This window comes from Cavia porcellus, unplaced genomic scaffold, assembly GCF_034190915.1.
Source record: "Cavia porcellus strain 051 isolate PalLab524CR breed Dunkin Hartley unplaced genomic scaffold, mCavPor4.1 scaffold_11, whole genome shotgun sequence".
Taxonomy (NCBI): domain Eukaryota; kingdom Metazoa; phylum Chordata; class Mammalia; order Rodentia; family Caviidae; genus Cavia; species Cavia porcellus.
In genome coordinates, this window is record NW_026947494.1 from 47973261 (window position 1) to 47988570 (window position 15310).

The 15310-nt window shown below is 36.2% G+C and overlaps 1 protein-coding gene across 16 annotated transcripts in view; it reads right to left on the reverse strand.

The window, feature by feature from the left end:
- Pde4d (3',5'-cyclic-AMP phosphodiesterase 4D) overlaps positions 1-15310 on the reverse strand; it is a 1361839-nt gene that overhangs the window by 511526 nt on the left and 835003 nt on the right. Inside the window, exon 1 of one of the 16 annotated variants that reach the window (XM_063258699.1) lies at positions 12277-13028. The exons of the other annotated variants lie outside the window; for them this stretch is intronic. Within the exon in view, the coding sequence (XP_063114769.1) occupies positions 12277-12281 (5 nt within the window). The 5' untranslated portion in view covers positions 12282-13028. Of the gene's footprint in view, positions 1-12276; positions 13029-15310 lie in introns of those variants that run through there. 16 annotated transcript variants of the gene reach the window in all.

A 15310-nucleotide genomic window follows, 5' to 3' on the forward strand; every position in this document is an offset into this window, starting at 1 on the left:
TTCTGTAATTTTGACTAAGTCATTGACAGTTTTTAAGACACAATTTCCTTATCTATTCCATAGAAATATTAGCAAATTTATAAGTTATTCATAATTTTAATTTACTGAAATAAGTTACAGTATATAAAATAAGTGTAATATGAAAAGAACTTTTAGAATTACTGAAATATAGGCTTAAATTTGCTGCTTTAGAAATATGAAAATATTGCACTAGGGGTGTAGCTCAATAATAGTACATTTACCTAGTATACATTAGGCTCTGGATTCAATCCTCAGCATTGCAAAATTAATAAAATATAAAAAATATAGATTCTTCACTTGGTCTCCAACTTATCAAAATAGAGAAAAGAAAAAACCAAGATAGAAGTCTCATAAAATGGAATGACATTTTCTTTTTATCTGAAAATTTTCTAAAAACTTTGTATCATACTTCAGAAATAAATATTTTGGAAACATTTTCTTTGCATACTTCAATAATTTGAGAGAATAAAACAGTCTCTCATTTAATAAAATAAAAATTACTTTTAAAGAATATTATACACTCCTAAAAATGATTTGGATAAAATATATGAAATAATGTATATTAAAAATACATTCAGGGGCTGGGGATTTAGCTCAGCGGCATAAGCGCCTGCCTTGCAAGCAGGCAGTTGTGAGCTCGATCCCCGGTACCGATAAAAAAGAAAAAGACAAAAAAAAAAAAAAAAAAAATACATTCAGGTTTCAAGAATATTATCTTGAATGAGTTCATCAATGTGCGTGCACACACGTGTCGAGACAAACAGAACCAGAAAGCTACATATCAAACTGTTGGTAAACTACCTCTGAGATATGAAAGTAGATGTGGAAAGCATTTTAAAAGGATTTTTATACTTTATACAAAAGAAGGAAATAACCTACAAGTCCATCAGCTGATGAACAAACAAAAAAAGGAAAGGACTAACACATACCACAGCATGCATGGCCTCAAAAACATTATGCCAAATGAAAGAAACCAGACACAAAAGGTCACATATGCCATTTCTATGAAATATCTCGCATGAGTATATCCATAGACAGAAAGCACAGCAGTGGCTGGGACTGCTGTGTGTGTGTGTGTGTGTGTGTGCGCGTTTGTGTTAATGTGTTTGTTTCCTTTGGACCTGATGAAAATAGCTTGGAATTAGACACAGGTGATAGTTGTACAACATTAGCACTATATTAAATGTCAACACATTGTGTGTTTTAAAATGTTTACATTTGTGGAATGTGAATCTCAGCCCCATAAAAGAGAACTAAAAATAAACAATTCAGTTCTTGAAATTAAAAGTCATATATTACTTTAATTTACTGAATTTTAAAAATAAGGCTATGACCATGTATTGTTTGTAAATTAGAACAATTATTAAGAGAAAAAAAATGGTATTTATTAAGGAAAGATAATCATTCATAATTCTTATGACCTGTGTCTAGATCTCCTTGCAAAGCCTTATGTGTTCAAAGTGGGACTTTTTCAAAGATGGTTGGATCTAGTGTATGTGATTGATTCATGGTGCAATACTGGGATTAAAGGTGTATAATTACTCAGTCAATTCACTGATTGATTTGGCACCTGCCTAATCCCAGTATCCATGATAAAAGAGGCAAATCACCCCCCCCCCAAAAAAAAAAAAAAAACTGCTAAGGTCTTTTGCTTGTTTTGCAACTTTTTGTCCACTATGAACTGTTTTTCTTCTTCACCCTGGCTTGGAACTAGCTGATTATGGACTGAAACCTCTACAAACTCTGGGCTAAATAAACCTTTCCCACTTTAACTTTGGGTGTTGTGTATTTTGTCTCAGCAATGAGAAAAGTAACTAAGACAATAATTAAAATCTACATATTGGGATATAATTCCAAGGTTCTAAAATGTGCTAGACTGGTTCTTCAATAGGTTTGAAAAATGTAACCTCAAATCTCAAAGTTGAAGAGGAATTCAAAATATATATTTCTGAAGTTAAGCATTCCATTAATATTATTGATGGAATCAACACTGAGTCTTAAGAATAGGCATAAATATATGATTTACTGTTTTGTTTTGTTTTGTTTTTCATGTCCATATAAACACTGTAGCTGAGACAAGAAATAGTAATCATTCGGGGCTGGGACTATCAATAATAAAACTGTGTCTACTAGCAAAACAAATCCCTTATCAAACATCCTGATGCTGATGCTAACACTTATACAAATATTATGTTATATGATACTATTATATATTAATATTATGTTATAATAGTTTGCTTCAGTTCAAACATGTGGGTATCTGCAAGCACACAGATTTCAGCCTGACGTCAGCCTCCTTTAACCCAGATAGCAGCTCTGAACCTTCACCATCTTTCCATAGTCATTAGCAAAACTGGTTTTAAGTAGCACCAAAAAAATTGTTGATGGAATTCTTATTTGTCCTTTCTTTTATGGGGCCTCACTGATTAGGTGTATCCAAATAGGATGTCCCTCATCAGTAGTTTCATGTTGTTTTTTATCGATAAGTTAACCATTGGTGGTAGTTCTTATGTCAGTTACTTTTCACTTAAAAAGTAAGGGGCTGGGGATTTAGCTCAGCGGCATAAGCACCTGCCTTGCAAGCAGGTGGTCGTGAGTTCGATCCCTGGTACTGATAAAAATGAAAAAGACAAAAAAAAAACAAAAAAAAAGGTAGTATGATCCTGTTTCCAGTTTCACACGTAAAGAGCTCAGAAGTTGCCATACTTCCCTGAGAACAAGTAGCAAACTGAAGAATCAATGGTTTTTCCTAGATTCATAGTAGATGTAAGGCTACAGGGTACTGTTCTCCTAAGAGTTTGATCAGGATCTCATAGTGAACATTAGAGGAAAATCCCCTCCAGTTTCTAGCAAGAGAAGGAAAAAGTAAAAGATTTTAAATAATACAGAAAGTTTTTTCTTCTTAGTAAGGTCTGCCCTCAGGAGAAACTACTTGACTGAATGGAGTCTAACATGCTCAGAGTTTGCTTTTATAAACCAAAGCCAAACTGACCTGAGGGAAAGACTTCATATGGACTTCATATGGACTTCATATGGACGAAAGAGCACATCAGATTCCAGCCTATTCAAGCTACCCTCCCTTAGGCGAGGGTGGGAAAAAAAAAAAAATCTGAGAAAATAGTTCAGAGGCCCAGATTCACCAAAAGAGGAGTCCTCAGTGTTGGATTATAGAATACTTCCCTTCTCTTTCCATCATGCTACCACATAAGCTCTATTGCCAGCAGTTTTTGTAGAACAGTTTATATCAGGATACTAAAGAAAAACTACAAATTCTACTGAGATGCAAAGAAAATATAAAGAGACAGAACAAGCATCACAATCAGACATGGCAAGGTATTAGAAATGTTTGCATGATGTAGTAATAGTGTACGCATATCATTATAGAGTTGTCCAAACTCATAAAGTATACAGTAACAGCACCAACAGTAAAACCTTATGTAAACTATGAACTTTTGTTGATAATGTGTTAAGGTTAGTTTGGTGGTTGTACAAATGCACCACTTTGATACAGGATATTGATAATGGAAAGAGTATGCCCCTGTGAAGGCTTGGGATATATGGAGATCTCTGTACCTTCCATTCAAGTTTACTGTGAACCTAAAAATGCCCCACATAAAACTTTTTAAAAGAAGAATCCATTGCTGATACCATATCGTTGTGCTGTGAAATCCAATAATGCTAGTATTCTTTGTTCAGAGTGATTTTAGACTGTTTAGCATTATTTGATTTCGATATATAGGAAGGTATGGGCAGCTATTTTGAGGAGAATGAGGGACATTATGGCAGCCATTGTTGATTTCCCTATTGTCTGGTTTTGAAGGCCTATAATGCTCTCATCACTCTGTTCTGATCAGTTTAATACTATTTTGTTTTGTATGAATTCATTGTGTGTGAAGATATGGGCAACTATTTAGAAGAAAACAAGAAGACAATATGATAGCCATGGTAGATTTCCTGTTGTCTTGCTTTGAAATCAGTGTCACTTACATTGTTTCCTTCTGATCTACTTTGTTCTGTTTTGTTATGTTTACTTTTACCCTCTTTAAAATAAAAAATAAAAAAGAAGAACTTCAAAAGCATTCTTTTATACCCAGAATATGCCTAATAGACATACAATTTCAAAACTGTTGATACTAAATTTTGTGTCTACTAACAACATGAGTAGATTGCATCTCCTTTAGTTTGCTATTTCTTGAAAAAAAAAAGTAGAGCCCTAATTTTCTCAAAACTTTATTTTGACACATTTTGGCAACCTACTTATGAAGTGTGCACCTTATCAAAGAGCTTCTTTTTCAGGTGATACAAAAGGATTTAAAGAAGCTTTTTAGAAATGAAACTATTTCATTAGGAAAGGCAAGTTCATCATGGGAAATCCAAAGAAAAAGACAAAAGAATCAAGCGATCCAAAATCCTGCTCCCCAAATACAAATTGTTGTATTTCCTTCTGCTCTTTTTTTTTTCTTCCTAGGAAAAGTTTTATCACTGATTTTTAGATTACTATGATGGTTTTTACAAGACCTCTGAATTTGGAGCCTGAGAGGGGTTTTTACTTTAATAGATAGTACATGGAAACGGAATTAGTCAAACCTTTTCACTCTTACTGGTTCATTAGAGTAAGCAGTGCAGTAGAATGTGGTTCACCAAGGTTATGATTCTCAGTAAACCCCTCAGGCGGTGATACGGGTCCACTGGTGGGTAGTCTCATTGGGATACCCCCCACACACTTTTTGGTTCTAACTCTCTTAATTTTCATCTACTTTGCAGTTAGTTGGTATATCTCTTTCAGAAAAAAAGATGGTGACACAGGAGTAATATATAGTAGATAAAATTTAGGGCTCAGGCAAAACTAAAAAAGAAATTTTAACCTTATTTTGTAACGGAATAGGATGAGTGCTTTGTCATTTATGTTTTTAATCTAACTTACTATTTCTTTAATATTCTGTCATTGAACCATAGTCTTGATATTTAATGCTTTTGTAATTAAGTTTTTCAGGTGTGGGTGTTCGTACGCATTTTAACAGGAAGTTGGAAGTGGGTGCATCAAAGGCAGTAGTGGTCATTTACCATTTAAAATGCCAGTGCTCCCACCACCACATCGGTACATGCAAATACACATTCACACTCCACTGACAGCTAAACAAGTAACTAAAAGCAAATATGACTCTGTTGTCTACAAATGCATATATTTATGACATATATTGCATGTATACAGACTCATCTGAATAAACACATTGTTATTTTTACATTGTTTGTTTATGTATGGAACATAGCGACTCTTATTTTTCAGTATCTCTTAAGTAGATGATTAAAAATCATCATTAAAACATAATTACCATAGCAGCAGTGATTTTTTTGTTTTAGTATCGTTTCCTTTTTTGGATTTTTTGGCTGTTTTGTCTCTAGTGTACCTCACCCCATGCATACTAAGGGCTGATGCACAAGAAGCACTCAGTGAGATTTTTATATTGAGTTACTTATTATCATTATCTTATAAATCAGTCGTGATGCCAAATATGACTATTTACACTTGCCTTTAACACCTGAAATGCTTGCTTTCCCTCTGCCTGATTCTGATAAGACCTGATTGGAACAGCTACAGAAACTGGACTCACTGCTACCTGTGTCATGCTAGTAATCATCTTTTAGGAATATGAAGGGGCCCAGGTAAAGTGGGACTAAGCAACTCCAGCTGAGCTGCTGGAGTTTAATAAAGTTTAATAAAGCTACCTGTGTCATGCTAGTAATCATCTTTTAGGAATATGAAGGGGCCCAGGTAAAGTGGGACTAAGCAACTCCAGCTGAGCTGCATCTCTGAAGACACTCCATGGGATCAGGTACAAACTGACCGACCATAGAGGGGGCGGCAATTACAGAGAGAAGGCAGGAGAGAGCAGAAATCAGTGACAAGAGGAACTGGAAACCTGTAGGGCCCCCAAAACAGCTGCTGCCATCATTTCAGTTTCCTAAGTGCCACAAGGCCCAGCTTCACTTGTCTCTGAAATCTAGTTTCTTTACAGTAACCATAGACACCCATTGTTTCTATAGTCTGAGTTTATTTTGCTTGCATTCAAAACCTTAATGATTTAAGAAACCATACAAGAAATGTTATTTTTCTGTTCATAAATTTTCTTTCGCTCCAAAAATAAAGGAATTTAAAATTCATTGCTATATTGTAACACTGAATCACCACAATGAATTAGTTTGACCTTGGATGAATGGTTCCACAGGCAAGGGATGTAAATTACAAGACTCAAACAGAGTGGAGTTGACAGTGTATCTACATCCATAGCCACTTCCAGATGTTCTAGACAGCGCTCTTTCCTTTCACTGACATCTATTACACCTTCAGTCAAAATATTTGCGTCTTATTTTTCTCAAACAGTTTTCTTCACTGAATGTCAATTTGCTTCAGATAAAATGTATGTGTATGGGATGGAGACACAGGGAGAAAGAGAGGGAAAGGAAGAGAGAGATTAGAAAATGTGAGATACTATGATTTTACTTAGCTTTATGGATGGAAGAATTCAAAATGACAAAATTATTTCTCAGGGAGAAAAATGCCATTCATATGAAAAACAATTATTAAAAATAATCCTTTAAATAATTATTAAATGATCATTTAAATAATCATTAAAACCATGCACGGTGACACATGTGTAGTCCTATAGTCCCAGCACTCTAGGAAGCTGAGGCAGGAAGACTGCCTGGGTCATTTAATGACTTAGGGAGACTTCGCTTAAAAATTTTTGTTTTTAAGGACTGGGGACATGGTTCAGTGGGAAGGCCTTGAGCCATTCTGGGACCCTCAAAATTATGGAAAGCTTAAAAATAGGAAGCTATATTAAAACTAGAACCCCATGTTTCAGAATAATTTTATAGTTTTAAAATCACTGGAATATAACTAATTATAAAATTACGTGAATTTGAGTAAAAAAGTAAGAGCAAGGCTAGTTATGAATTCCTAGCTGCCCACCTTTGACAGATACCTTCTCCTTCACCTCGCACTTACTTCTCTGCTCCGCTATTTCTAGGGCCCTGATTGGAGGCTGCATCCATAATGCTGATCCCCTGAAATGTTCAGCTGCCTGCTTCTCACTACAACTAGCCTACTCTGACACTGAAATCATCACTATGGGCCACCCAAATCACTTAACAAATACAAACAGGCAGAGTATAAGCAATTGTTTTAAAATCTGATGAAAAAAAGTATTAATGTGCTATTGATTGTTGGGCTATATTTTATACTTCCCTCTCTGAAAAGCATGTTATGAGTGAAGAAGAATTTAATCTGGCGCATGAATTCCTCTGTTGTTCTTAGTTCCAAGAATTGTAGAATGAATAAAGACGTAAGATCTTTAATTTTTTTTTTTTTTTCACAAATAAAGTAGCATAGATGGGGGCTGGGGGTTTAGCTCAGCGGCATAAGCGCCTGCCTTGCAAGCAGGCGGTCGTGAGTTCAATCCCCGGTACTGATAAAAAGGAAAAAGACAAAATAAATAAATAAATAAATAAAGTAGCATAGATGATCAAAGGATAAGTTTACTTTCAGGGTTTCTGTTTTCTCACTGACCTTTTCCCTTTAAAATTTAAAAAACAGAAAGTCAGTGGGTGAGCACCCAGTGTTTATTGTCAGAAAAATCCTTCACTGATTTTTGAAATTCCCATCTCGCTTTAAGAAAATAGGAACTATACCAGAAGCAGGGACAACGTAAGTGAAAATATCCCTTTTCTCCCTGATTCCTTTAAACATTCACTGATTAGGATCCTCTGGGATGAGGCTGCTGATATGGCTCTGGGAATGTTGAATGTTGCAGATAGAGACTGATCAAGCAACTCTGGGACCAATCTGTGGTGGCTTCTCTTAGACTCTGGATACAGATGGCAAGTGACAGTCCTACAGTTCCTGTTCAAAGATATCTGAAGGGAAGAAGGGGTAAAGAAGACAAAGGACAGGGAGCATAGACTGGGAGAGAATACTATTATTAAGACCAACTTTTCCTCCCCTACAATGGCAACTGCTTTCTATATCTTATCTGTGACCTGTCTGGAAAAGTTTTGCTGGGGCCCAGATTTTTATTCTGTATTTTAATTCTTCATTAATTAGTTATACTGATTAGTTATACAATCAGTTATACTGATAATTGAACGCTGGGCTTTTACAGTGAGCTACATCCCCAGGCATTATTTTTATTTATTATTTATGTGTTTATTTTAAAAATTTTATGTTTGTTTTGCTACTAAGAGTCAAACTCAGGACCTCACGTTTGCCAGACAGCTCCTGCCCCATAAGTCTTATTTTGTTGTTGTTGTTGTTAATTTTGAGACAGCTTCTTCTTATATAACTAGGTTACCCAGGCTGGGCTTGAACTTGTGGTCCTCCAGAATTCTGAGATCATAGATGTGTACCACGAGGCCTAGCAGCACAGGCATTTTAAATATCAGATCATTTGATAGAAGGTATAAATCATCTTCCTTAACTTTCCTGTCTAATAGTAAAAGAAAGAAAAAAATATGCGAGATAAAAATGTCACATGGCATTATCAAGATATCTTTAAAATACTTGTAAATGAATATCAATGCCATAACACATTTGTTAAAAGTGAAGACACGTGACAGGTATCAATACACTTTATTTTGGTTTCCCAATGCCCCTTCTAGCATTTTTCATCGAGGGTGTCTCGTAAGAGAGTTTCACATTCACTTTCAACAATCAACCCAGATTATATTTAGCAGTTAGAGCATCCCTTCCAGATTACAGCCCGAACTTCACACTGCATCTCCTTCCCGCAGGGCCCACTGCAGAATGAGCTCAGGGGGCAGAGTGAGGATTGGACGTGCCTTCCCCTCCTGGCTTTCCAGCCCTATCATCTCTTGGTGATGAAAGAAAGGGTTCCCCTACCCTATTTTCCCCTTAAGTTGGCACTGTCATAAAATGGTCTCTTATACTGGGGACCTGGCAGATGCTGAAAACTGCCCCTGTCTTATGGGCACTTTCATGGGTTCATCAGCAGCATCCCCGATGGGCTCCTGCTGCATCTCCTGGGGTGCAGGCAGAGCCTGGGTTTCATCACCCCCGCTGCAAACCTTTATTTTCTAGTCTACCAATGCTTCTGGCCCCAGCAAACTTGCTGTGAGAGCCCACCTGCCATCCCTAGAGCTGGGAAGGGCAAAACAATGGCTGAGGCCAAGTCTCAGTCTTGGGTGTAATTGAGTTTAGAATAAAGAAAAAAAAATCCCACACTGATGTTTTATACTTTGAAATTGACGTGGATGAGTTAACTGCAGTTCCCTTCCAGAACTGGAAAGAAGGGACTCGTGGTGTTACCCAGTTCTTGCTCTCTTAAAAAATATTCTGGTAATTCTTTTTCAGACAAGAAAGGGTTCATTTTCTGCCCCTGAACCTGGTGCCTGGTTATGGCCACCGTGTGTCAGTGATGACTCATTTGGAGCAAAGGGATACTACACTACAATGGCCAATGAAAACCCAATTTAATAAAGAAATTATTAAGCCCACCTGGACCCTTTCTGATAAAAGTAAATTTCCCTTATTTATATTGAGCCATAAGATCGGCAGCTCCAAACCTGCAGCCAAAGCCATCTTAACTGTCACATTTTGCCATGAAGTATTTATTATGATCCAAACAAGATTCCTTCTCCATAGGTAATTAAGTTCAACAGGTGAACGATATTTATGTTTTCTCACTTTTCTTTCTAAATATCTGGTGAGTGAGCTCATCAGCCACAAAAAAATTTAAAATTAGATATTGAAGTTAATTTCCACAATCATAATTGCTACTGTTGAAAAAACAATCATGTTAACACCTGTAACAACAAATGTAAATAAAAACAAACCAAACATGTTCCATCTGCAAATTCTTAACTTATCTATAAGCTGTATTTCTCTTGGAGTTTTTGGGGACAACAAAGAGATTTCTACTATGATATGATATTGTTAATACCAGGGAGGTTTGACATCCCAACTTCAAAAACCAGAAGATGATGTGTGTGCCAAAACTCCTTTGGAAATCAAATTGCACTTTAGGCTGATTTCCATTTAGAGGATCAAGCAAAGACCTGTTTTACTGCTCCATACTACAATGTGGGTGTGCTTACGCTAAATCGCTTTCAGAGAAACATTAGGTGACTAATTTGTGACAGTGATATATTGCAGACTAACACATTCAGAAGAACGGCAGAATAATGAGCTGATTTGTAAAGTACCAGATGGAATTTACCAAAAGCCTATGGCCTAAGCTATCATAATTGTTGTTTATCCTTCAAGAACACATTTCTAGTAATCTTGCTACCCACAGCTTTGTTTTTGGATAAACAAAGTGTAACGAATCTTCTTGTGAAGGCAAACCTCTAGTAATGTGGATCTGCTTGTGACTGGGGACCTGCTGTGCTAGCCTTCAGCTTGTGCCACCATGGTCTGAATGGCATATGAACTGTTCTCCAGGTCATGTCATTGCTGCTGTTTCTCTTTTGATGTGGTTTCATCAGTAGCTCACAACACTGAGACGCACATTTGCATTCATACTTGGACAGTATGAATTTCTCTTTCTCCGCCATGCAGCACACTCTGGCTCACTAAAATGAATACCTAATTCTCAGCACTTTTGACACTGTCTTTCCCATTTTGCTTTTCTTTTTTCCAAATCCAGGTGTAACTTTATCCCTCTTTTCAGTGGTCTCTCTCTAGTACCCAACAAAAGCTTGAGAGGGATAAGCCTAAATCTCCAATTTAGTTTTCTCAGTCACATCTCACCAGAGCCTCCAGTATAATCTAGCTGATCTATGCTGTAGGTTAACAGAAGTTTTTCTAAAGAAAGCATGGTTTGGTGGAAGCAGCAAAAGTTGTGGTATTATCAGACAGATCTGACATCTCCTGTTATCACGTTATTTACTGTGGGCTCTTTTCTCAACTTTCACTGAACCTGGATTTTTCCATCAGGAAAATAGCAATGATTCATACTTCTTAGATTTGTTTGGGGTTTAATGAGAGGGTGCAGATTAAACATACATCACATGTAAGAACTCAGTGCATATTTGTCTTCCTTGGCCTCTTCAAATATTTGACATCTAACCTACTGACTCCAACAGTGGGAATGTTAAATTAAGGGAGAAGGAAAAGAGTGGTATAGAACGTGAAAGGCTGGATAATGTAAGCTTCCCAAGCAATTACAGACAGGAGGTGAGCGGGCAGGGTCAGCTGTATACACACCATGGAAGCTCTTATGCTAGTAGACCTTCGGGAGGGCCTATAATTTAATTAAAATAAAGCAAACAACTGAAAAAATAAGAGATGGGTGCAAATAAGCACCATAGAAAGAAAACTGCAAGCAGCTATGGGATACTGAATTTCACTGGCAACCAAAAACAAAAAGAAAACAAAACAACAACAAAAACAAAAACAAAAAAAGCATGAGCAATGAGGTATTTAGATTATCATAACAGTAAGTTTTTTAAAAAAAGGTTAAAAATATCAGGTGATGGTGAGGGGATAGGGAACACAGCCATACACACTTGGTGGGTGTACAGGCTGGGAATAATTTCTTAGGAATATAATGTAGAAGACTTCTGAAAATATAAAACACACATACCATTTGGTAAGAAAAAATATTATAATACTTATAATAACCTATTAAAATAGTTGCTCATGTAAAAATACACATACACACTCCACACACACACTTGCTATTCATTTTGGCATTGTTTGTAATTTTTAAAAATCCTGCTCTGTGTCTCTGATCATTGCTGAATTCCTGAGAAAATTCCACATTTCTTTACCTCCCAATGACTTCTAAGCCCTAAATGTATGACAGATCTGAAGATGCTTAAAAACGCACACTGACCAACAAATGGTCAAAGTAGTATGTTGTAAACCAAGATGATATTATATATTTATAAAATACACAAGTGATTTTGTTTTCAGAGGTAAAAATAAGTGCAATTGGTAATCTAAAAGTTTCCCCTTTTTTCTCTATTGATTTAATTTTTTAAACATTTTATAAAATAATTGATTTTTATTCAACTTTTTAAACACTTGTTAAAATATGTATATTGTTATTATACACGTTACTTCTCAAAACTTAACATAGTTAAAGAACATTAAACATCTCAAGCACAAATTTGTCTCATTTTATTCTTTACCTCCAACCCTCTCCCAGAATAAATATAATGTTTTACTTTGTTGCCACAGATTTCTAACATTTCAAAAACATAAAAAATGCTGCCATACAAGCCAGTACTAACCTCATTCATCCAAGGAATACAAAAATTCTCAAACAAAGGTTCAATTGCCTTTTCTACCGTTCTCAAGATCTGTTCTTCAACAAGAAACTAATTTTCCTATAACATGAGATGGAAAGAAAGGCGACAAAGTCTTTCAAATACAAAGGCCATGCTCCTGATATCATCAGCCAAGAATGCCTCTGGGTCACTTTTCCCAGTGCTGGGGCTAAAATTGGCCTGTTCATGACACCCTCTGGTTCAAGGAGCTGTGGGTCAGCATATTAGTTAGCTGTCTGACCTTGGCTACGCAAGGGACTACATGAATCAAGTATACGGAAAATGGAAACTCAACAGATAGGTAGTTAGCCCACCTGGGTTACTTTATTATAGGTAACTAAGCTCCAATATTTAAAAACAAAATAGTACCCTCTCTCCAAGGAAAACCATACTATATAACACTAAAGCTTCTCCCTTCACACATGTACCAGTGAGGTAAGACTGTTACAGTATTTCTGAGAGACATGCTTAAATAAAGCCTTTTATAAAGGTGAGTCTAGATCAGCTGGTACATACCCTGTGCATATGCAACAATATAAATTGCTAGCTATGCATCAGCTATGTTGAGAATTATACTGTGTTTTCTTTCCTAATCCTATGAATGACTATCTAATCCCTCATCAAAAATATCTTGTTTTAGTTCCATTTATTCATATATGAAACTACACAGCTAAGCATTTTTGTTTAAAAATGTTAATATGCAAGTTGGCAAAGGCCTCTATCTTCTCTTGCTCTTTGGCTGGTGTTTCAGAGATTATTTATCTAGCACCAAGTGACACCCAGTGTCCAAGCCCCTCCCTTTTCCTATTTATTACCAAGCTGCTGCAGTGCAGTGTTGAAACAGCTGATCATTTGGATCATTAAAAATCAATCCAATGACCAAACAGTTCTGTACATTTTAGAAAAATGGCAAAAAGTGCGGTATTAGATTGCTATTAACTTGCTCTGGGTTTTCTTTTCACAGCTGCCAGGAAAGTCATTTGGTGAAATTGATGAAACCAGCATGCCAAGGAGGAAAGAGGAAAGAGCAGAACAATGTAAACAGAGTGAGCTCGGAGGAGATGGCAATGTTTTTGCTGGGAATGAAGTGAGATGTCACTGGGGGAGGCAAAGAGGGTGGGTAGGAGGAGAAATCTTGCATTTGGTGAGCATACTGTAATTTGAGATGCAGGAGGTTCAATGGTGGGATGAAAGCAATCAAAATGCAGAAACAATAGAGAAAGGAAAGGAAAGGAGGCAAGCTCTCCATGTGCTTCTGACAGGCTGCCTGCTTTGGTCACATTGCTGAATTAATCCAAGAGGCATCCCAGCTACAAGAATAAGAAGCTGATTTGAGAATTTCAGTAAATACAATTCAATTGCAGGGGATGGTAAGAACAAGTTCCTAGTTTCTTATAAGGTTTATTTCAGCAAGAACAATTTTAAAGGAAAGTAAATATCTCTATTTTTCTCAATAAAACCAAGAATATACAAAAATACACACATGCATTTTCTTATTTACTACGTGGCCACACAAATTCTCTCTTTCTACATAAAAGCTGTCTTCCCCTTACAAAACAGCATTTTCTTTCTAATATCGTTTGACGATTTCTTGATTAATCTAAAAAGAGCATTGGTTTGTGGAATCACAGAGTGCTGACAGAACAAATTTATTGTGGGATTTCTGCCACTGTGACACTATTTCTCATTTCTCCCAGTATCCTATTTAAAGTTACAATTAGCTCACACGGTTCATGCTTCTATAGAAAAGGGCAAGAAAAATGGTGAAGTATTTATTTTTTCTTATTTGTTATATATTGTCTAGTAACATTTCAAGAATAGCAATACCTTAAACACAAGAGACTTAAAAATAGCATTTAAAACATTATAAAGAAAGCAAACGTTCCATGGAAGAGAGCATATACTTCCTTGGAAACTGAACATAGAAAATGATCCAATGAAAGAACCACTGAATTGCACAGTAGGCCAACACTAATCTAAAGGTAGGTCCTGCTTGAGATAATCTTTAAATTTCATTTTCTAAAGGCTCCATATGTTACTTGACAGAAGCTCAGAGGCAGGCAGTACTTAGTTGCAGCCCTTGGTTTATAGGCTAGCATTAGGCTTTTTGAATGAGATTGCAGCCAGTTTTCAAGACTCCTCCCAATAATCCCACCTTCTGGTATTCTCATCTTTACATAGTTCTGGCCTTCTCCATTCTGGAGTTGGTTATCAAGTAGAAATAACAACATGGTTGGTCACCTTTACAACTAGATATAACATACTGAATGTGGCTTCTGTCTTGCTTTGTCTATTGTAATTAGCCATTTCATGTGTACAGTGTATTGGTGTCTATTGTGTGCTACCTTAGTTCAGGACTCAGGTTAAGAGTTTAAAATTCTTTTGGCAAGAGATTTGTTTTAGTCTGGAACAATTTAATCTAGTCTCAACCACCACCTATATCAGACACTATATAAATAACATTAGAACATACTCATTCTTTTGAAATATAGTGGCTAATAATTTAGTGTAAAAAGACATGAAAAACTAAATGGAAGGTGTGATTCATTCTATTGAATTAACATTTAGCACCTTTGTCTTTTGGATGTACTCAAGTCTCAGACATATATTCAAATGTATCTTCATGAAAGTCTACATAAATAAGGGAAAAGGGGAAAAGAATGGAGATTTTGAGGAAAAATAAAATTAGGTCAGTAAGGCTGGAGAGTGTGACATTTTTACTTCAACATGAGAGAGACCTCATAAAGGCAAAAGGCACAAAGTCAGTGAATTAATACAGAAAGGGCAACGGCACCCTTCTACTTCCCCTTCCAATTTTCATCATTGGTGGAAGGAAACAAGAACTGGACATATAATGTCTCATAGAAAGCAAGGAAAAAAAACCAGGGCCTAGACCACAGACCTGGATGATTTTAAAGAAAAAGCACATACATATGATAGTCAAATACTTCGTGGATTGTTTCTGAATCATCAGGCTGACTTTTTACACTAGTTTAGT